We start from the raw sequence: 23,463 nt of genomic DNA on the forward strand, positions 1-23,463 counted from the left end.
TTTAGTAAACCCTGAACCAAAGCAAGAGTATATTCTAACACATCCCGAGTGAGGCAAATTCACATTACTAATTATTTACATTACAATTTGTATTCTACATATCAACCCTACATGAATCATTCATTAAAGTTATTTTTTCCAATTTCAGCAAGAACTCGCATTTCAATTTTTATTTGAATAAAACTCTAAATTACTCTATTAAAAAAAATACACTATTGGTCACTAATTAAACAATTCTGTCAAATATTCAAATATCTTCGATCTGAAGCCATTTTCTAGCTGCCTTGCAATCAGCCTTCTGATTGGTGTTTTTACATGCTGTCTCCAAGCAACATGATACAAACTGTAGCAAACACCAGAGGCCAACAATCACCTAAGGAGGAACTCATTTCAGACCACCATTCCAAATAAATAAATTTTAACTTCTTAAATTGTGATATGCTCAAGGCTTATACAAATTAAAGATTGCAGTGAAGAAATACACTGATGGATTAATAAATAACAAGACTAACTGAAAAAAGATTACATTAAGGATATGCTGTCTATAGCAAAATGTGAAAAAAACTCATCCACCCAATTTAAGGGTCCATGCAACAGAATACAAAGCTCAATCCAGACTCAAACTTCAAAGATAGTCATGATGTGCCTATATATGGACATGATGTGATGTAATCATGACCATATTCAGGCATGTCACAGGTTTTTGTCACACGATATTTAATAGTCTGCACAGGGACAGAGCCAGTACCAGTTGTCAAGTGTTTACAATTCAATTGAGCAAGCCATTTATTAGCAGAGAACACTGGCTCTCAAGACACTTACAGTCTAGCAAGCACATACACCACAAGTTAAATATACAGAAAAAATTGTTAATTTATAAGAACGGTATTTTTGTCTGTTAATTTAAGAACATTTTAATGTATGTAATGTAATTCTCACATGAAACTGGCTTAGATTTACTAAGCAAATCACAATGTTGTACTTTCTTTAATATGTTTTCCCTCAATATAGACAGCATATCTTGAGTAAACCATCCCTTGTGTTTTATACTAATCATAGATTTGAATAAATAATTGGCACAAAAAATGGTAGAACTACCATGAGTTGTAGAAATCATAGGTGTACAATCATCAATAAATCAATTACCCAGAGAGCAAATATAGCTCTATAATGTTTATTATTTTACAGACAAAATAAAAAAGAAATAAATTAATAATAATATCTCGAATTTATATGGCGCCAATTCCAAACAAGATAAAAGGCGCAACGCACATGAAAAGCCACCGGAAAACAAATAGGTCTTAAGCTGTGACTTAATAAAAATAAATAAATAAAGTTGGAAGAAGTTATGTAATTTGGAAGTTGGTTCCAGAAATAGGCAGAAGCAAAAGTAAAAGAACATTGACCGTAGGTTTTGGTACGGCATTTGGAGACAGAAAGAAGGATTTGAGAGGATGATCGGAGACGGCGAGATGGAGTATATCAGGAAATCATTGAACGTAAATATGAAGGTTCGTTCAGATGGAGAGCTTCAAAGGTCAGAACAAGTAATTTAAATGCAATACGTTGCCTGATTGGCAGCCAATGAAGTTCACGCAGTGAAATTGAGCAATTGTTCGTGTCTTGTAAATGCCTGCAACAAGTTCCAATGAATATATTTCATATAACACTCTTATACAGATGCTACATGAGACCATTGCAGACCATTACTTCTAACAGTACTTATTGATTGCATCATGTGGTATAAACTGATAGCTGACAATGTGGCTTACTAGATTACTGGCTTTCAACCACAAGTTCCTGGGTCCAAATCGATAAGCCTCACAATGGATTGGAATTGCATCTTGTTTGTTGCAGTTGGATGCAAATAATATCATATCATAATATTATGATAAAAAAAAAAACAACTTTGGCCACACAGAAAATTGTTCCAAGAATGGTAGTCACAAGATAAATAAACATTTAAATTATGGCGGTATCATAGAGCTGACGATGTCATATATGGTGAACTGCTTTGGCACTAAAGTTGACAACTAGAACCCGGCGGCCCAGTCCACATAAGAGTCGCTATTAAACAGCTCGTTGATGCCCTTGGGAGACGCTAAGTATCTATAAAAAAAAAAAAAAAAGAGGAGATATATTTATTATTCTAGATACATACATACCGTATATACTCGAATATAAGGCGACATGCGTATAACACGACCCCAAAGTGCGAGAAGATTTTTGGATGATTTTTGTGCGTTGAACGTACAAGAAAACCCTCTGTTTCATCGTTGGAGATTCATACTTTTTGCTGCTCTTTATGGTCTCTAGCTGGCTAAGAACGAAGCCAAATGTAGGGCTAATCTTAAATAATACAATTTTCTTGGTTTTGGAATGTTCATCAAAATCTTATTTCCCAGTATTTAAAACTGCGTTCATTCATACTAACATTTAGTAGCTTAAATGCAGTAGTAAATTCACATGTTACGGATGATCTGCACATAACACAAACATGATTTCAGAAATTTAATATTTGTATGTCGCACGTATAAGACAATTCCATATATTTCGATCGTAATTTGCTATTTTAATCCTTGTCTTATCCTTGCCGAGTATGTACGGTACATTACACGCTTTCTGAATTTTGTGTAATCTGTACATCTTCTTTGAATTTTTTTTCAAATTTATTTTTTTAAAAACACGCATCAAGTTAGTAATTTACCTTAGGAAGACGTTCAGGTGTTTCTGTAATGGCTTCAGCTTTTTGGGTGGAATTTCCATCTTTCCTAATAACTCTGGTAGTTTTACTGTAAATGGCAAATCAAACAAAAATGTTTTTTTTTTTTAAGTTTGACAAAAGGAGTTTAAAAGAAAATGAGAAAAGTCACCTTCAAAAAATGGTAAAAACACTTACAATGCAAAAAAAAAAAGAGAGTTTCCACTCTTCAGAAAACTCAGATGTGGTAGGGTATAAGATGTGCACTGAAATGAGAACTTACCAAATAAGCGCAGGAGATGGTGCATCCCATACATCTTGGAAGGCAGAACATGCCCATCAAGGCTGGCATTTTCAGGTACTAGCATGAAACATGCAGCTTGCAGAATCTGCTTAGCATCTCCAAAGTCCTTCTTATCTCTGGAAGAAGCTGAGGATGACAGAGTTTGCTTAGCCTCAAGCTTTTCGGACTTAATAGGCTCAGCTGCTGAAGGATGCGAGATTGGGGTTTCTTTATCCTGACTGATATCTGGAGGGCAAGATGTCTGTAGGGCTAGCCTTGAGGAATGTCGAAGGCTTTGCCTGCCTTTCTTTTGAGGACTGTGATCCACGGAGGATGATAACCGTGCTGCGGAACTGTTTGCAGCAGTGCTAGATTCTGTGCTCTTTTTCTTTCCTTCTGAATGTGCAGCTGCAGAAGTTCCTAAACCTCCGCTGCTGGATAGTCTGCGTGTAATGCGCCGTGTTGTCTCCGTTTCCTCTGGTTTTTGGATGTCGAAGGAGGCTGCTACCTGAGGCTCAAGAACTGGTGGAGATATACTACCAGATGATGACTTCCGGCTTCTTTTACGACCTTTAACTGCTGGAGCTCTAAATATAATAAACAATGAATTATTGTTTATTAGTGCAACAAATAATAGTACAAAAAACAATTGAACAATAGACTGAAGTCACAGAAAGAGATAGTCATATTCGGTAGATAACTCTGATATATGATGCCTAAGGTTGCGGCTGCTAATTGGCCCCCAGTCTTCGGGAAATCGGGACGGCCTCTCACAAGCATCTCCCGGAAAATAACCCATCTCCTGCAAATTCACAATACTTGCATATTTTTACTACATTATTATCTATTGTCTCACAGAAGACAGTGATGATGAGTATCATCTTCGGCAGCGAAATAAAATTAAATATTGTTAAGGAAGCTCATTTAAACAGATCTTCCAACTTGGGACCCTGTGTGCCAGTTAAGCACCTGGGACTGAAGTAACAGACCCAATTCCAGACAATTGACCATTCCACTATGCCTACCCTTTCAATACCCCTGATACTGTCCCCCAAACGACAGCCTTTCCTAGGGAAACATGGTCATAAACTTGTGTATTTTTTAGGACATGTGCATATTCATACCTCCCACCTATGGAATAACACATTCTGATTGGCCAGTTAATAAGTTATATTAACACGACATAGAAGTCACCTACACATGCAATCTAGGTTGTTAACAGAGTGTCTCCTTACTCATAGCTATGAAAGTGAAAAACTAAACATATATACGTTCAACAATTAGCGAAATTTACCCATTCTCATCGGATTTGGCGTCTTGAGTTGTGACCTTCTTCTTGGCAACTAACACCTCATACTGTTTCTTCTCCGGTAAGTAGAGTAAGCATGCTGGTAACATGAAGTCAAACATGATCCGTAAACCATCCATTACTTCTTTACATAGTTTCAAGCTAAAAAGGAGGAAAAATGTACATGGCATAAGACAAAAAATGTGTAGAATTTTACAAAAATAGACAAACAACATGCTTTGACAACTTTCAGTACTGACATATTGATAAAGTTAGTTTATTGTGATCCGATATTTTCAAACCATGGAAACACTTCAAGATGTACTATTAGTTAAAAAATACAGGAAAATACCTCATTAGCTTCTAATGAGAAACAAAAAAAAAAGTAGTTTTCACTGATTTAGATATTTTACTACAAAAATCCTTAAATTGATTACAAGACAATTTAAGGATCTATGCAAAAGAATACAAGAAAGTTATTATTTAACTGTCCGAAAATTGATGGAGGAATTCTTATTTATAATTAAAATTTTTAATTTAAAGTTAATAACTTAATTAAGTATACAATTTAAGCAATTCAAATGTGGAATTTCAATTGTTTTTACCTCATGAATGATTGTACATCTTTCAATTGATGTATTCTACATATATCACTTTGAATGACAATAACAAACAGAATCTGAGAAGCTTACTTATTAGTTGGAGCTGGTGGCTGAGGGATCTCCTTCTGCGTTCCTGCTGAAGTTAAGTATGTGGCCGGCACGGACTTAGCTTGTTTGTCTATTGACACAGCAAAGTATTTGATATAATCCTCCAGGATTGTTAAAACTGTTGGTGTGCATGGAAGCTTCACAAGCTAAAGAAAAAAAAAAAAAAAACATTAATAAAGTAAAATTAAATTCTGTGGGTCAATCTGGTGATAGTCATGTCATTGATAAAAATATTAAAATGTACTATACTTGTACTTTTTTAATTGGAAAATATAATACAGTAATTGAATTTATTTTATCTTATTTTTTTTTTAATTCCACTCAATGAAAATTAATGTTTTTCTTAATTATTATTTAAAAAAAAATTAAACATTATGCCTTAAATGACATGTACCATTCAACATAAGTAAAAATTAATTCAATTAAATAGAAACATCTTTAGTTGTTATTTATATTTGTAAAAAAAAAAAAAATACATCTATGCTAATTTAATGTCCATTCCCATGTGAAACGTACATTTTGCTTCAGCTTGTTTTAAAACAGTTTTTGGTTTTATATTTGTTTCTTTGAAGTCTTAGTTAACAAACGCAGTCTATATGTGTGAATCCTACAAAAACATAGCCATTACTATTAACATTTGCTTGAGAGAAGAGAGTGCTGGAGAGGAAGATGGAAGACTTTTTAAATTATTTTGAGTTTGGGAATGGAAAAGGGATGGGTCAAATCTGTTATACTTACAAAAAAGTATTGTATAACACTATGATTGAAGGACTGACATGAACATTGTTTATGGAACATTGTTTAGTATATACATCCTGAGACAGGATTCTCGGGATATGCAGGAAGATGGAACACTGTTTATACATATTGAAAATCTGATGGTACGAGTAATCGATGAGGAGGATTCGTGGAGCACATTAAATTACAAACTTTCTCTATGTGCTTGATAACAGCGCCATCAGTTTAACCAAACCATAAAATATCCTATAAAACAACCAAGTAGAGGAACAAGCACAAATGGTCTGTTTGCCAGCACTTGATGATGACTCCTCTAATAAAAATGCAAATCTTTTTATCAGCTCCCTCGATTTTTGTACACACTTATGCAGGCTTATTTTATATAAAAATCTATAGTATATCTTTATAAAACACATTTATTTATTTATTCCAAGACCAACAGCGAAAATTAATTACCACTTACACTTTACCCATAGATACAAGGTCCTGGTGATGCTGTTACTTGTACAACTGGTTATTGGCAAAATGGTAAAGGCCAACTCAGACAGCGTCGTACAACGCTATTTATCATAAGGGACAGTCTTCAGGTTGTCGTGAAAATATTAAACATGTTTAATATTCTACGAAGTGACTTCCCACATGCAAACCTATCGTGCCAGCTTTTAACAAATCGTGTCGAGATGCGTCATACGATGCTGCCTGAAATGGCCTTTAAAATTTCAACATTTTCACTCCTTTGGGAGTATACCTACTGTAGTCAATACCACAACACCCTACCAGGTACCGATTAATACTCCTGGGTAGAGAGAGATACTGTAAACGTAGGTAAAATGTATTGCTTAAAGACACTTGTAGGTGAAATACAGCGAACATTCTAACCTCTGACCTCCTGATTGTATACAACCATTCTGAGAAAATGCATACGTTACCTTATGTTTACAGTTGATTGTGTAACAATCCTCCTCAAGCTTCGATATGAGAGCAGCAGGAATGATAATTGGCACTTCTGTCTCCTCTTCATCATCACTACTTGAGTCCTGTGATTAAAATACAATCAATAGATGAAATATGGGGAAACCCTATAAAATCCAATTAAGTCATTGAATTGCTTATAAAAAGTAGAATATGATATTAACTTCCAAACAGAGGATTAAATGTGTTCACAAATTTACAGACCTTTACACCACAATTAAATTTATTACTGTCCAATTTAAGATAAATAATGCAGGTATTATAATGTGTTTGTTTAATCAGTGAGGAAAACATTTTTTTAAAATTTTTATTTTCAATTGAAAGCCACTGAAGTAGAACCCCTCCTTTGGGACACTCCTATTAGGCGAGATTTTTTTGATACCTTGTTTCGTGAACTTATTTTTTAAAGATCGTCAGAAATGGGTGGGAAAAAAAAAAATTAAAATCTTGTTTTTTACTTAGCAAATGGTCTTCCCAAAAACATCTAGACGGAGGAGAAAATAAAAATAACAGTGTAGTAATGGGATGGTTAAATGCTTTAAATATATATAATTAGGAAGACATATTTGGCAATTTCAAGGCAGCGGCGGGTGTAATAAAAATAAGAAAAACTTATATTTAAAAAAAAAAAATTTGGCCAAAAATAAAACATTATTATTATTCGAAATCATCATTATGGGCTGGCAGCGGGTTTGTGAAACAAGGTATAAAAAAGTTTCGCCATAAGGACAATTCTTTGGCCATGAATCAGATGAAAATATATCTTTTAACACTAGGCCCAACCACTATTTAGGGGACACCCCTATTAAGGGGACACTTTTTTGGTCCCAAACGTGTTTCCCCCTCTACTGTATTTTAATGTACACAGCAGTAAAAACAATCACCTTTACCTTTAAATATGTGAAATAAATAGAAAGAAATTCATTTTAATCCTTTTAGTTTATATTTTCAGAACAATTATCGTTATCTAACATCAGTTAGATGTACTATAAAAATACATAATTCATCCCTGTCACTATAAACACACTAATCACTATCCTTAGCGGTTGCTGACTCCCTATTTAAATTATTCATTCTTCAATTTTCTCAATTAACTATTAATGTGAAATTAAACCATGGAGCCATAAATAGTACTCTCAATGATTAAACAATGTACAGACATACTGTAGCTCGGAAGACTCTCTAACATTGCTAACGTTCAATCTATTATTACTCCACATTAAAGTTTATAGTAAAGAACAAAATCTTTCTTAATTGACTTGATTGAAAAGACAGGGTTCATATAATAGGTCTACAGGTCTGTATCCCTCACTTTATGTCAACAATTTGTATCACCTGAATAAATATATTAAAACTAATCATACAATAGAGAAATAAGCTGCGCTTCATAAACTAACTTCACATTTTTTATTATGTGTAAGAATGATGGTGCAAATAAACTTGTTATATTTTTTATGTTAATGGTTGGTGAAATGTATAGGGCATAAATACAATGATTCTATATGCTGTTAGCTTGTAGGAAAATAAAATATCTAGTAACAGAGAAAACTAAAAGAAACAAAACCAAAACCACCGTACCACACCCCACATAATTGAGACCACCAACAAGCAGTTGTTAGCATATATTATCAAACAATTTTTGCTGAATAATATGTGTAAAATAATTGTAGGGAAAGTCCTAGAAAACAAACTAAATCTTAGTTGATTACTAATGATGCACAATTTGGATTACTTACATTGCTATCTTCATCACTCACAGAACTGGTATAATCTGTCTCCATGTTACTTTCTGTATTGCAAAATATTTAAACAACATATTAACATTTTAAGGTAAAAATAAATTGACAACATTTGATGTAAACATACTACTGACATAATTTGATGTTCAAAGAACACTCTGAACAAACACCCAATCCAAACAAAACACTGAGTAATATTTGCACTACTGTACTGTGTTTCCTAGTCCATCACACATGCAGTCTGTGATATCAAATACAAAGGTAGGAATGTATAACCGCTAGGTTCACTTCCATAAAAATTACGGTTCAGCTATATAATTTTGAGCACACTATGCAAATGCCGAAGTTCATTGAGCTAATTATAGTTACCTCCGTGGACCAGAAAGTATAAAAACAAATGTTGCACATACCAAACTGTATGCCAAATCTGTTTTTGAAGTTTCATATATATTAATTGGAAAAACAGATGAATTTCTAAAAATATATTTTATTAAAAGTAAAATCTTTAATTAGGTTATAACATCAAAAGCAAAATTCTATAGGTATATGTATTTTTAAATTGAGACAAAAATGTATCTGATAGCCATTAGAAGTTATGTTAGCTCTGTCGTATTTTTCGAACTACAGCTTTCATTTTAAGAACAAAGATTTAATTTTATAATATACTATACAAATTAGCTACGGCACAAAATAATTATTTCTCACTTTCCCATCTCACATTTTAGGTGTTTCAATAATTAATTAATTTTATAATATACTATACAAATTAGTTAGGGCAAAAAAAAAAAGTATTATTTCTAGCTTTCTCATCTTAATTTTTGGGCTGTAACCCTTTTCAAAAGTCAAGTCATGCAGAGATCCAAACATCTGAGTAATCAACTAGTATCTGTGTGTGTTTACACCTGTCAAAGTGCTAGATATCTGACAATTCTAAGCTGTTAAATGTCAAGAGAGCCACTTCCAAAAATTTTGTGTCTGTAATCAAGAGAGGATGACACTCAACATAGGTGTTTTTGAACGTTTTAGAGGATTACTTTTACCTTATTTAAACTACACTCTGTTGCGATCGGTTGCGATGTAATCGGTGGTAATTCAAAAACTGATTACTCCTGATCACAATCAACGAGCGCATTCAGGCCAAATCACACTTTATATTGGAACGGGAGGTCAAACAGTACTACTAGGCCTAGGTCTCACCGTGGAGTAATAAAGTAATATAGTAATCGGGAGTAATAAAATTGTAGCACCCAATCGCAATTGCAACCGATCACAATGCTAGTTTGAATAGGGTATTACACTGTTTGTATGAACATGATTATTTCCACACTACCTTTTTAATGTAATGGTTAGTGGAAGCTCATTCTAAACATGGAAAAAATAAATCTTAATTTTTTTTTCTATTGTCCAACACAAAAAATATAGTATTGGACTAGTGTGCACAACATATATATTATAATTAGATATTCATTTAAATATAATTATATAATTAAGATCAAGGATAAAAATAAGGTGGCATTTGAAATTGACCATTCCATGGGTCTGTTTCTCTGTGTTGTTTCTCTGTTGTGGCACAGTCAGCTGTTGTTTTTGTGGCCAGACAAAAAACAGCATCACACACGTGTTCTATACTCTGAGCCTGTTAATACCGAGAATGCAGACCTAGGACTTCCAAGAGTCGTAGCCCTCTAGACATTGAACAGCTTGTGTATTCTTACAAGGAAAAACAGGGGGACTCATCCTTTCCTCTTTAAAAAAAAATTCAGGACAGGTATATTGGTTTTATTATTTCATTGTTTGTCAATAATTTTTTTTTTTCGCATGGATGAATAAATAAACGAATTGGAAATGCAGAGTATCTTGACAAACAGGAAACGTCAAACAGGACGTCTACTGAATTATCTAAGATAAGATAAAACAGACTCCAAATTTAAATAGAATTTGCAATCAATATTTCAACACTTTACATGGTAATCATGAGGAATCTCAGCCATATTACAAAATTAACACAAGTTTACAGTACAATGACCCTTTAAGACTTATGGCATTCTGTATACTGCAGTATTAAAAAAGTTAAGTATAAATGATTTTGTTATTACAAATGTAAAGTAGTAGTTTGAACCAGCTTTTAACAGTGGAAATACAATTGTCACAGTATTTTATTGACTAAAAAGAATAACTAACCCTCTTCTTCCGCTGGACCACTTGCTGCGTCCACCTTTTCCTTAAGTGATGGTTTTTTCTTCTTTTTCCTACAAAGACACAAACATTTCACTATTTACATACAAAGACATTTTTATCTGTTTAATGAAGTCTTCAATAAGATTATATAAATTAAATTACCAGAAAATATATTGCTTTGTATACTAAAATAACAAACATTATTATGATGGTTGGACTGCATCATAAATATAGTTAACAAAAAAATTAACGAAACAGAAATGCGGAAGCTTAGAAAATGCAATTACTTGAAGACACACTAAGTTACAAAATGTAGACAATAAAGGAAATAGAAAAACACCATAACCAATTACTTTCTATTAAACGTTATCAATATCAACAACATTTTTCATCAATTGCATAAAATTATATATACATATTATAAACAGCAAAATCAACAGTGTATTTAAAAAATGCATCAAAATCAAACCAACATGCAAAAAAGGTGAAAACTGTCAATTGTTGATAAAATTAACTGACATAAGATTAAAAATATTTATTAATTATATATCAGTATCTTTATTGAAAACAGTACAAAAACAAGAGCAGTACAACATTGAATCCTTGGCAGCCACTGGCTGAGTTAGGGATTCAAATTTACAAAGATCAAATTACAAAATTTAAAAAAATATAGGTTTATTTATACTTAAAAATTCAATTTTAAATTATTTATTATTATATACAAAAATTCATACATATTGCGATATTTAAATTAGATGATGCCATTACTATATAAGACCAACAACCTTACCTTCACTTTCAAGATGACAATGATCTTACAACATTCAACATCAACAGTTACGAAATGACTGAAACCTAAGCACCCTCTTACAATTACGTGTACAATGACTAAGTTGATGTTAAAGCTTTAATACTTTGGAGTGAACATTCTCCAAACAGTATTATCCAGTCACAGAACTCAATTGACTAAGCCAATGACCCCAACATTCTACAGTCTACATCCGACAAAGGTGAAACCACAGGCAAGTCAGAAGCTGGACCAAGTGCCTTTTAGTATGTCTGTGGTTACAGATGGGTTCGTTGAACCTACAGCTAACAGCATTAATCATCTACAGAATCAGTATTGCGGCTTGGAAAAGAATAGCCATTCTGCTCTTTGTACAGAATGCAGATCATGTGACCCATGGTTGGGGAATATTCTTAGAACAGTCAGTAAGCATGATTCTTTGGTTTACTCACAGCTTATGATTATTATAAAATGTGTGTAGGCCTACATTGTGACCACAAAAAAACAATGGGATTAATGTTAAACAAAATAAATAATTCCCCTACCAGTCGAACTACGTGGATTGAACTTAGTTAATATTGAAGGTACAGTATATTTCAAAGAAAATTGTTTATATCTTTTATAATATGCAAACATACTTGGGGGTACTGTACTATAATATTATATTTTTCCTTTCATTAATATTATTTATATTTGCAGTAGTGACATAATGAAACTCAATACAAGGGCACCAACCCATTCCATAAATCGTCCATGTGCAGAGCTAAAACTAAATGTTAGATGTGAAATAATGCAACTAATGAATATTCCTGAGTGGTGAGATTGAATATTTTTATGGCCGCACGATAAACAGAATGTATAAGAGGCTTGAATGGAGCGTTTCATCTTTCATCTCATAAAACATTGTTCCCCAACATTATCAATTTACTTATTTTATGCAACATACAAAGATCTTTTGCTACAAAGAGCATCTGCACTTGTAGGGTTAAAAATGTCAGATAGCGTGCAACTGAACTTAGATTGTGTTACTTTTCCAACACCGATGCAGTTCACTGACAGAAACTGCACAGAGAAATCAGCGAATGAACAAAATGTTTACAGGAAAAGTAATGTTAGCCATGCAATGTACTCTGTTTTCATTAAATACAACCATTATTTAATCCCATGTGACTTCTTGTAATTAACCAACTGAGTGACATGAATCTAAAGGAGCCTGTTTTCTATTGTCAAGAAATAAAAAAACAATTTTTAGATGTCACTTTACAAAATTTAAAATGCACTTTGCAAAAGGAAAATTAATTTTGGCCCTTTCACTAAATACTTAAAATAATATTACAAAACATTGTTTTATAATTTACTGAAAAATTATTTACACACAACAAGGCATTTATAGCCATTTGTCTTCTGTTGGGTTACTTATAGTGTACAGATAACATTTGATGCTGGAGACTATAAGATAATATTCATGGCCCAAGACAAGACACAGAAACATTTCTCTAGGCATTTAAGTATTTGTGGCAAAGACAAGCCAAACCAATCACTTGTCGCAAAAATCGATTTTGAGTTATTAATACAGGGTTAAAGTGTAAAATAGGAGAAATAAAATGGTAAAAAAATCATTAAAATCTGACATTTCCTTATGAAGTTACAAGCATTTAAGCATACAGCTGTTTAAAGAACAATATTAGAAATCAGCCTTCAAAGGTTATGATTTCAGGCATTTCAAATGCAGAAACTATTACAAAATCATTAAAAAGTGTTGTTTTAACATTGTAATTGGGAAAAATAACAGCACAGCATGATGTATAGATACGTCATAAACTTTAGTTTAGTGAAATAAAATAGATTTTTAAAAATTTTATATTCTAGCATGTTTTTGCTATTTTCTCTGAAACACAATTTGCGACGAGTGACTGGTTTAGCTTGTCTTTGCCACATTTGTGGACTCTTTAGGTAAAAAGCAATGAATTGTATACAAAACAAAATTTACAAAAGTTATCAACAAATATGTAAATTTCATTAACTTTAACGATCAAATCAGGTTTATAAATATTAAACCATCTGTGATTTGTGTACAAAAATATCATGCTCTCTGTACACCGATTTAAATTAATTCCAGGAAATATTGGTTATAATTACGATTTACGAATACGGTATACAATCTCTACTCATTTGTTGAAAGGTAGCTTCAATAAATGTTCGCCACAATTAGTAACTTGTACTGTAATATGAAAAGCTGGTTCAGCTACAACCAGGTTACATTTAGCTGCGAAGTACTGACCTTAAAGGTTCTTCTTTCACAAGCTGATGTCATACGTCATAATTCTCAATTTTGAGAGAAAATGAATTCTAGTTGATTTTGAAGTACTGTAATTTGTTCCTTTATCAGGTCTCTAATTCGTTGCTACGGTTAAATTTGCGTAAATTATACAACTTGATTAGCATTTATTGCATTTTCATTTTAATGATTACTTATTGATAAGGTTGCATTGTAAGTAAGTTAAAAATATGATGACAATTATTCTACTATAAATAGAGAATTCTTTTAGTGTTGTTTCTTTTTTGGATGGCCTAAGAATTCTTTTGTAATTCCTAAAACTCTTTTCGCATTTAATAACCAGGTAGTCACGTCAGAACTCAAAATAATATCATATATTATTGTAAATTTTGAATAATAAGATTCCATCTTTCAACATTTTAATTACTCTCGCTATGCCATCAGTAAACAATGCTGGCTGGTTCTGGTTTGAATTTTAATAAACATCAAATTTTTAATATATATTTTTTTTTCATTCATTTTCATCCCTGTGGTTTTTAGTTCGCATTTAATAACCAGGTAGTCAGACTTTTAAATAATAACATATATTATTGTAAATTTCAACATTTTAATTACTCTAGCTATAAGCCATCATTAAGCAATGCTGGCTGGTTCTGGTTTGAATTTTATATACAACTTTTTAATAGAATATTTTTTTTTCATTCATGTTCATCCCTGTGGTTTTGAGGCTCCATACCAAATAATCATCATGTTAATGCAGATCCTTGTACATTCTCTCATGAAGGTATATGGCTTTTTCTCATGTGCTATGTGGCTATTGACCACGTATACTCAGCATGATGTTTTGAAGAAGTCTAGCCTAACTCAGCTAATGTTGAATGATGCTTGTTATTACCAAATACTTTTGTCATGAGGTCATATAGTACTACCACTTGTGTCAATCTTCAAGTGTGTGAAATATTATTATATTTTATTGTGAGAGCAAGTATTTGAAATGTTTTTCTTGATTTTGACTTGTACCTTTATCAGCCTTCAGAGATTTGGTCATCCAGTATGGGTTGTCACTGATCTGCTCATTTTTTGTATTTTGTTTGTGTATGCATTCATTGTTATGTATTCAGGATTGTAGATTGTTAAAAAGTAAAGATGTGTCATAGATATTTGAAGAAGGGTGGGTGAGAACATCGGTAAACTGTAAATAACAGTGAGTGGACTTTAAGGATGGGCAAGGGAGCTAATAAAATTGAGTGGAATGCCATGGAATTAGCTTTACACTGGGTGACTGGTTGGTCCCGCCCACCTCCACCCACCATAACTACATCCTTGGCAATAATCTATATTCTGAAAAGAAATTAGATTAAATAACGTTTTGAATTTTAAATAGGAAGAAAAAGAAAAGGGATGCAAGATGGACTAAAAGGGAGGTAGCACTGTAAACCGACTTGGAAAAGTTTGGTGGTACAAGACCAGGCTGCATGGAAAAAAACTGATATGCCGAAGGGTATGAGATAAGACACGCCCTTGCCAGAAATCTTAACCATGACTTACAATAATTAAACTAATGGCCTACATCCTAGTGCCTTTATGGATATCAACTAAATAAAATATCTACAGGTTATACCAAGTCATAAAAACTAGATCTTAGTAAACTCTCTGTGTTTATGCTATGCTCGTCATAACCAATATCAATTACAACAGCGAGGTGGACAACCGAGAATTTACAAAATTAATTACAACAGCGAGGACTATGAAAATGTCCCAAATCAATACTTTAACAGGCAATTGAATCTAGAATATGAGATGACACGCGGGTTCACTGACTTCTGAAATTAATGAAGCTGATGTAATTGTGAACCGAAACCAACCAATCGGAATAAAGATGCACCAAATTGCCAGGGACCAAGAGTTATCTCTAAGTCTTTGTATTATGCTTGATCATCATTTCTGTAAGACAATGCATGCATTAAACTATATAAATGCATTTTGAAGATCTACTACAATACACATAGATTTATATGTGGATGTAATGACAACTGAAAAAGATTTTAAATATTTCATTATTTAAAATCATTTATATTATAACATTATTTATTGCAATTGTACATATGCTTGTTAACAATTTTTATTCCTTACAAGGAATAAAGGATGATGACAACGATGGCAATAAAAAGAAAATTATTCAGCATTCATCTAATGCTGAAGGCAAATGCACTTTTAAATGACAATACTAGCACTTTATACATTGAATAGCAGATGTATTTTTCCAGAAACATTCTCCAACTTAGAAATTAACAACATCTGACCTGTCAAAATTAGTACAGACACGAACACAACAGTGTTAAGTCTTTAGGAGCCTATAATGTCAGACGGTACAAATGCCTGTTTAAAAACCACATCTTTTACATTATTTTTGTTTATTGTTCTTTAAGCTGAAAAAACAGATGTACTTTACAATATTTAGTATAGGGGATGTTTTTCTCGCAGGTTAAGCATAACATGTTCAAAGACTCCAAATAAACATAAGCTTGTTTGACAATAAGTATAAATACTTAAGAATTACAAAGGTGAGTAAATTACTTTAGGAGATTTTTGGGCATGTTTCTACAGTGAAAAACACAAAATAATCAATTTTTTTTACTGCTTTTTAATGAGTGCCAGATAGCCTGCCCCTGTTGCAACTTCATTTTTGCTTTTACGAAGCGGAAATTATGTCACCATTTGTTTATACAACATTTTCCAAATTATATACTGTAGTTTGTTCTCACCAACAAGACAATATACTTCACGTGAATTCCGGTCAAGTTGAGGAGGAAGATACGGTGTGCGGCAAGAAGGCAAATGTTTTTGGCTGTGCTCAACGAACGAGCTAGCTTTACAGTAGTTCGACCTGGAGGTCACATTTCACCTGATAATCGCTTTTTGTGTTGCACCTGAAAGTGCACAGCCAAAATCGGTTATATGCCGTTCAAACACGCTATCCATTGTTAAACTTAATTCAACTAAACTACTGTAAAATCCAAAAATATTAGTAAAGGTACATTTGTATGGTTTTTTTTTCTTCTCTATGTTGTTGTTAAGCATCTTGAGGTTGTGACAATGTGAGGCCCTATATAAATCCAGAATTATTATCTATATTAACTCCGCGTAACTTCACCTACTGTATCTCCTCTAAAACCGCTTGCAAGAATGTGCTCATCTTCCATACACTGGGGATTCTACAGTATGTCACAAACAGGATAGTCTACTTTTCAACGATGGATATTGGACGACAAGGAAAAAAAACCACCAAAAAATCGTGTACCTGTTTCGCCATGTTTCACAAGTCACCTACGTCACATAGGTAAATCCCATCTCTTAATCTTTACTGCACTGCTCAGATTAAAAAATTATCGAGTCAGGCCGTAAACGAAACAGTCTATAATTCGCAACTTCATTACGTCACCGAGCATGCCTCACGTCAACAAAAATATGAGCAGCATGTTCGATCCTGATCTGCTTCTAAACGACACAAACATGGAGGTTTATCCATTGTACAGTAAACTGAGTATATTACTGTAGTGTTATATGCCTCAAACATATCAGCAATAAATGGCATGTTATAGAAATCGATCAGGTAAACATAAACGTATGCCTGGGCACAATTAGGCATGATATTATAACTAGGCCAAGGCCTAATAATTTCGGCTGGGTCCAGGCTAGCCACCTTCATCAATGAACACCTCAAATTTATGTAAACACATAAGATCAACAGGGTCGGATATATTCTTGGTATCTTTATTGCTCAAAAATTAAAAATAGCAGCCATTGGCTGAATTGGAGTATTCTTAATACAGTTAAATATTTAAAAATAACACTCATCTACAAAGACATTATCTACGAAGACATCCTTTAGAAAAATAGTAACATGCTAACCATAACATTTACAACCTCCTTGATTTCCCATAACATTCAACAGTATACATTGCCACCTTTCCCCACTCATTCAACACCGTGCTGAGCACGGGTATAATGCTAGTTACACTAATATTATTATCATTATTTAATTGCTTTTTTCAAACCTATTTTTGTTCCTTGTTTCGCATACTTATTTTTTTAAAGATCTTTGGAGGAGGGTGGAATAAAAATATAATTTTGTTTCTTTATTTAGCAGATAGTTTGGCCAAAAACATCAAGACAGAGAAAATAAAAATAAAATTTTATTGGTGAATGTAAAATGAGATGGTTAAATGCTTTAAATTTATATAATTAGGAAGGAATATACTATCTTATCTTTTGAGATTTTAAGGCAGAGGAGGACGTAATAAAAATAAAGAAAAGCATTTATTTTTTTCTGAAATTTCCATTGGCCGAAAATACAATTGCGCTAATTGGCCACAACTAAAATTTTATTTTTATTCGAAAATCATCAATATTCGCATTCAGCGGGTTCGTTAAACAAGGTATAAAAAAGTCTCGCCTTACCTGTACACTACGCAGCTTAACAGCGAGTGGTTGTAGAGAATGTAAAAAAATTAAGAAATAATTTAATTTTTCAACTGCCCAGCCTTAATTATTCCATTGAACTTTTAACTTACAATTTTTCTCTGGCATCTTCTTGCAGTCGATGTTGTAGGTCTACATTCTCCTCTGTATGTTTAAGTACGTATTCTTCAGGAGCCCATCGATCCCAGCTATAGAAAAACACATACCAACATTTTAATTTAAATTTAATTGATATAATGATGACGACGGCGGCAACAACTGACGACGATGGTGACTGGCGAGGTTGATGATTGATACGAGGCCGGGATAATGATAATGATGCTATGAGGAGAAGGAGGAGGATGTGTGTGATGATGATGATTGATAATGTTGATGTACTGAGTACATTATTAGATAGTTCAAAAATTCCAATAAATCTATCTTTCATTTCTGTGTATGTCCCTTCGGGGGCTAGACATTACGTTATGGTCTAGCAGTTAACCTTGTAAGATCGAGTAAATCCGGTATGGAGGAATGATGGGATTGAGTCAAAGATAAAATTGAATAAGACCTGTACTAGAAAGTTCACTAAAAAGCCACTAAAGTAAATAACACCACACATTCCTGATATCCGAATCCCCATGTGGATACTTTATTAGTAAACATAATACTTAGGCTGTGTTCACACACACGGCGTAAGACTGGCGTGGCTTACGCCAGGCGTAAGCTAGTCCACGGATTAAAATTCCAAAGTGTTCACACAAACGGCGTTCGTTAAACTAGCAGTAATATAGGCCTTGACAATAGTATTGTGTACAGTGATTGTATATATTGTACTTTTTTTTTGCCAAATAAAGAATAAGAAAATTAAGATACAATAGAGTATACAAAAATAATCTGTAATAAAAAGTGAAACACTTTTAATTTAATATCAAAATATTATTATTAGTTTTTATATATTAACACAGTACTTTAATTATTGCTCCGATAATTTACTGCATGAGTGAACCTTCATACCAAATTCAACATTAATTTAGTGAAGGCTTCTCTCCTCACATGGGACCTGACCTTCAAGGTCTTCAACCTCAGTTTTTGTGCAAAGATTCAAGATAAAGAAATTTGAATTTAAAACTTGTTCAATACCTGATTCCGGATTTTTGTCTGTCTCTTATACACATCTAGATGTGTATAAGAGACAGCCTATACAGTAAGGCAATATAGGGCATAAACACACGCTACCGCTGGGAGCCTATTTTTATTCATAGACCCAGTAGAATAGACCTAGAATCAAAGCCTACGTACAGTACATCATAAACAATTAGCGCCCTCAGCCAGTGAAAATCAAGGCATCAAACGGCAACAATTTTTAGCAAAGTTTGAATTGCCTGCGTAAAGGTGATGATAATCTCGGTAGGAATAGCTCGGTCAAAGTTAACATTTAAAGCGGTTATACTGTTTAACATTTTAGTATCGCGTATTAGACTCTTAATCTTTACAATTATAACTTATCCCTTATAATTATGATATTTATCTTATGTTAAGTCTGTGAATGTTTGTTTTTCAGATGCCCTGGATTCTACAGTAAGGTTAGTCCTTGTGTGGGAACCTCTGTGACAAATACTCAATTAAAATACTACATACTTGTTTCTATGGTAACATGATGAGTAATTGACCAATGAGAACAAATGTAAGTATGATCTGGCTTTGAGTAGGGTTTGTTTACAGTGTTTAATGCACATCTGAAAATCTTTATTATAAACAGTGCACAACTGTTAATACTTCATATTGCAATGAAGCCAAACAATAAATTTTTTCCCTTCGCCACAAAAAAAAAAAAAATAGTCCAATGTATTAACTCAATATGTTTGAGTTTAAAACACTTAACTTCATTTAACATCAAGCTAAGTAGACTTTAACTACTGTTACTTAACTCAAATATTTACAGTAAAAATTGGTTTTATCTCATTTATTTTCATTGTTTCACACAGAACATTTATTCTAACACTGTTAATCATCAGAGAAAAAACTTGAAATTTATTCATTTCTCATTTACTGTAACTAGGGTTTATTAAACGAAGTGCACATACTTATCCTCTATTTTTGTTTTAAGTAAAAATATTTATAAATGTCTATTGTCTAAGGAACAATTTGAAAATAAATGGAGACAACAAAATATCTAAAAATATTTAATTTAAATACCTATTTTTGACTTGTTTGTTTAGCATCAGAAAAAAAAACATTTCACTTGTTACCTTGATTTATAATTTGAAAATAAAAGGAATCTCATATCTTGTAAATTATCCACATAAATTAAAAATTCAACATCTTGTATTGATATGTATGTTGTTTAGGATGTAGGCTAAAACGATCCACTGAATAGTAATTAACATCGACGAGATTTGATTGACAGATAAACGGACTAATCAGCGAGCGTCATTTACTCACATGATCAAAAACTTTATCTCGGACATTTTAATTTCCTTAGACAGCTGGTACGCGAAACATACGTGAGCCTAGGCCTAGATGTCTATGCTTGGTTATAGATACCAAAGATAATAAATAGAAGTGCTGTTCTTTAAGTTCTTTGTAAATACCCAGATTTACACAAGCAGTGCGCATCAGTAACTTGGCCTTTGCCGACAACAAGGTTGACTGAATGCGGCTTTTCCCTCTTCCTTTGGGAGCGAAATACAGAGGCTTTTACAATTTCCCCATCATGTTCCATGAAATAGATTAACACTATGAATATATGATTCATTTGCATACCGCCTACCCTGAATTATCTTTCTTAAAGAGGGTTGATAGCAAAGAAAATCTTCGCAAACTCTGGAAGTCTAGCCGCCATTGTCTAAGGTTTTCGTGACTTTGTGGGCGGGCCTTCACGTCCTTGTCGACATGTCAATTGTAACTTTTCGAACTGTGAGGCTCTACTGTATAATTGATAATTACATTTCATTTTTATTAGAACATTTTCAAGAATGAACATAATCCATAATGAAAATAACCAGAAAATTCTAATTAAGATTAAAGCCGACCAATAAAATGCATTGATAGAATAAGCTAAGTTACCTAACAACATAGCAAATTATGTTCCCGCTTAAACATCACTACTTGTCAGCAGGCCTGGAAAAAGAAATGTTTGTGCCTCTGACCAGGGCTATAAAAATTGGTGGTCCTGGGTCCACAGCTTGAGTATTTTAGGGCTGGGCTAGCAAAAAATACATTAAAACTAGACCAATATTCAATTGCTAGCAATATTTTTAGCAAAGACAGACTTTCGTCCAAGCCAAAAAAATTAACTTTTTACAGCTCTGCTCTGACCATGAATTGTGTCGGTAAAATGCCTCTAGTACCAGTATGTAATATATGTAAACTATATAGCCAAACAGTTAGTTTATTTTTTCGACAAAAATGTCTCTGGGATATTCATGATGCCTCCAACCAAGAGTCACACACTTTTTCCAGCCCTGGTTGTCAGTGGTCTCAAAATTAGCCATGCCATGCAATACATTAATGTAAAACATCTATCAAGATAGATATATTAATACAGTAGTGTAAATATGGCTACAGTTTATAGGAGACGATGTTGTATTAATGCAATAAAATGTTTAGTTACTGTACCTGGAGTTCCAACCATTGAAGTGTACAAGATATTCAGGAATTCTTTTCCCTTTCTCGTCTCTCGTCCAATCAACATCCAGTATCTAAACACAGGAGATAGAAGTTAGTTTAAACATGAGACATACATTGACATCATTAAATAAACAATGGAAACAAAAAAGAATACAATATTCCAAATTCAAATATTGTACAATCAATTTTCTATATTAAAAAAATGTAGATTACATAAATAATGAACATTACGAACATTCTAAGTGCCACATAAATGTAATAAACTTTAAAAATAAATTGCTTTACTTTGTAAATTTCAATAAGTTAGTTTTCAAATGATATCAGTTAAAACAATGTCCTTTAAAATAACAGTTTCTTTGCCAAAAACATTTGAATAGTCCCCTATTTCTTTGTACCCTCTTAAATTTCTGCAACAACAGGGTTACCAAGCTGGAAGAAGTCACATTTAGGAGATCTAGTTAAGTGAGCTTTCTCAATCTTATCACACCTAATTCTATTTTATGCTCATGGTGATACCTATCGTCCCCAATTTCTGCGAGACAACTGATAAAAAACTTAGTAAAAACGTGCAAATACTATCAATTTGCGCAAGATGGATCTTTTCAGGAAGATTTGTGGACGCTTGTGGGAGACCATCCTGATTTACGGGAGACTCCCGCAATTATTCCAAAAAGTTTATAAGCAACACAATGCTTTTTCAAGGACTAACAGTAGTTTTAGTAATTTTTTGTTGTACCTGGTATGGAAAAACCCTGTGTAAAAAACTCAATGTGAGCCATGTGTATTATCATAATTATATTAATTTTATAGTGATTAAGTTTGCCTTCATGTCCTTACCCTCTCAGTCAGTTTATTGTATTTGACAATAGTATTGTGTACAGTGATTGTATATATTGTACTTATTTTTTTGCCAAATAAAGAATAAGAAAATTAAGATACAATAGAGTATACAAAAATAATCTGTAATAAAAAGTGAAACACTTTTAATTTAATATCAAAATATTATTATTAGTTTTTATATATTAACACAGTACTTTAATTATTGCTCCGATAATTTACTGCATGAGTGAACCTTCATACCAAATTCAACATTAATTTAGTGAAGGCTTCTCTCCTCACATGGGACCTGACCTTCAAGGTCTTCAACCTCAGTTTTTGTGCAAAGATTCAAGATAAAGAAATTTGAATTTAAAACTTGTTCAATACCTGATTCCGGATTTTTGTAATATCATGATTATATTCATTGCTAGGTACGTCAATCGATCGTACAATAGTAATTTTATTTGTGAAACCTTAAATATTTAAGGACGGATGTCGATCGTCACGTTTATAAGCAGTAGGCCTAGCCAAACCGCACGAGTCTCCAACTCTGCAACTCACTCAAAATCAAAAAGGCTCCACAAGGCGACTGCTCAAAAAATAAAAACAACCAAGCCTAGACAGAACGTTTTGTTTATTCGTTATCACTTACTTTCGAATCATAAAGCACTCTAGCTTTCGAAACATCAGGCTCATAACATAGTATTTTCTCTCCTACGGAAAAATTCGCTTGTTTTAAGCCACGAGTTGTGATTACTCTAGGTTCGTCCATATTCAAGCGGAACAGTCAAATCGTGCAACTTTCAAGAATACACAGGGCTTTCTTCTTCGCTAGCTCCCAGATCCGACAATCTATGCAGTGTCACATGAGACACC

The 23,463-nt window shown here is 33.0% G+C and overlaps 1 protein-coding gene across 1 annotated transcript; it reads right to left on the reverse strand.

Annotated features, from left to right (window-relative positions):
• Positions 1 to 6: 6 nt before the first annotated feature.
• Positions 7 to 23,463, reverse strand: LOC117121339 (male-specific lethal 3 homolog). Its single transcript, XM_033266497.1, has 11 exons — positions 23,240 to 23,463; positions 21,757 to 21,839; positions 18,249 to 18,344; positions 10,613 to 10,680; positions 8,429 to 8,481; positions 6,650 to 6,757; positions 4,965 to 5,128; positions 4,279 to 4,434; positions 2,985 to 3,571; positions 2,708 to 2,792; positions 7 to 2,109 (listed from the first exon to the last, which is right to left on the reverse strand). The coding sequence occupies exons 1-11, from the start codon at positions 23,357 to 23,359 to the stop codon at positions 2,034 to 2,036; spliced, it is 1,596 nt and encodes a 531-aa protein (XP_033122388.1). The 5' UTR covers positions 23,360 to 23,463; the 3' UTR covers positions 7 to 2,033.

The sequence above is a fragment of the Anneissia japonica genome, unplaced genomic scaffold (assembly GCF_011630105.1).
Source record: "Anneissia japonica isolate Jap-2015-1 unplaced genomic scaffold, ASM1163010v1 scaffold21_len1647178_cov195, whole genome shotgun sequence".
In the NCBI taxonomy this organism is placed as follows: Eukaryota; Metazoa; Echinodermata; class Crinoidea; order Comatulida; family Comatulidae; genus Anneissia; species Anneissia japonica.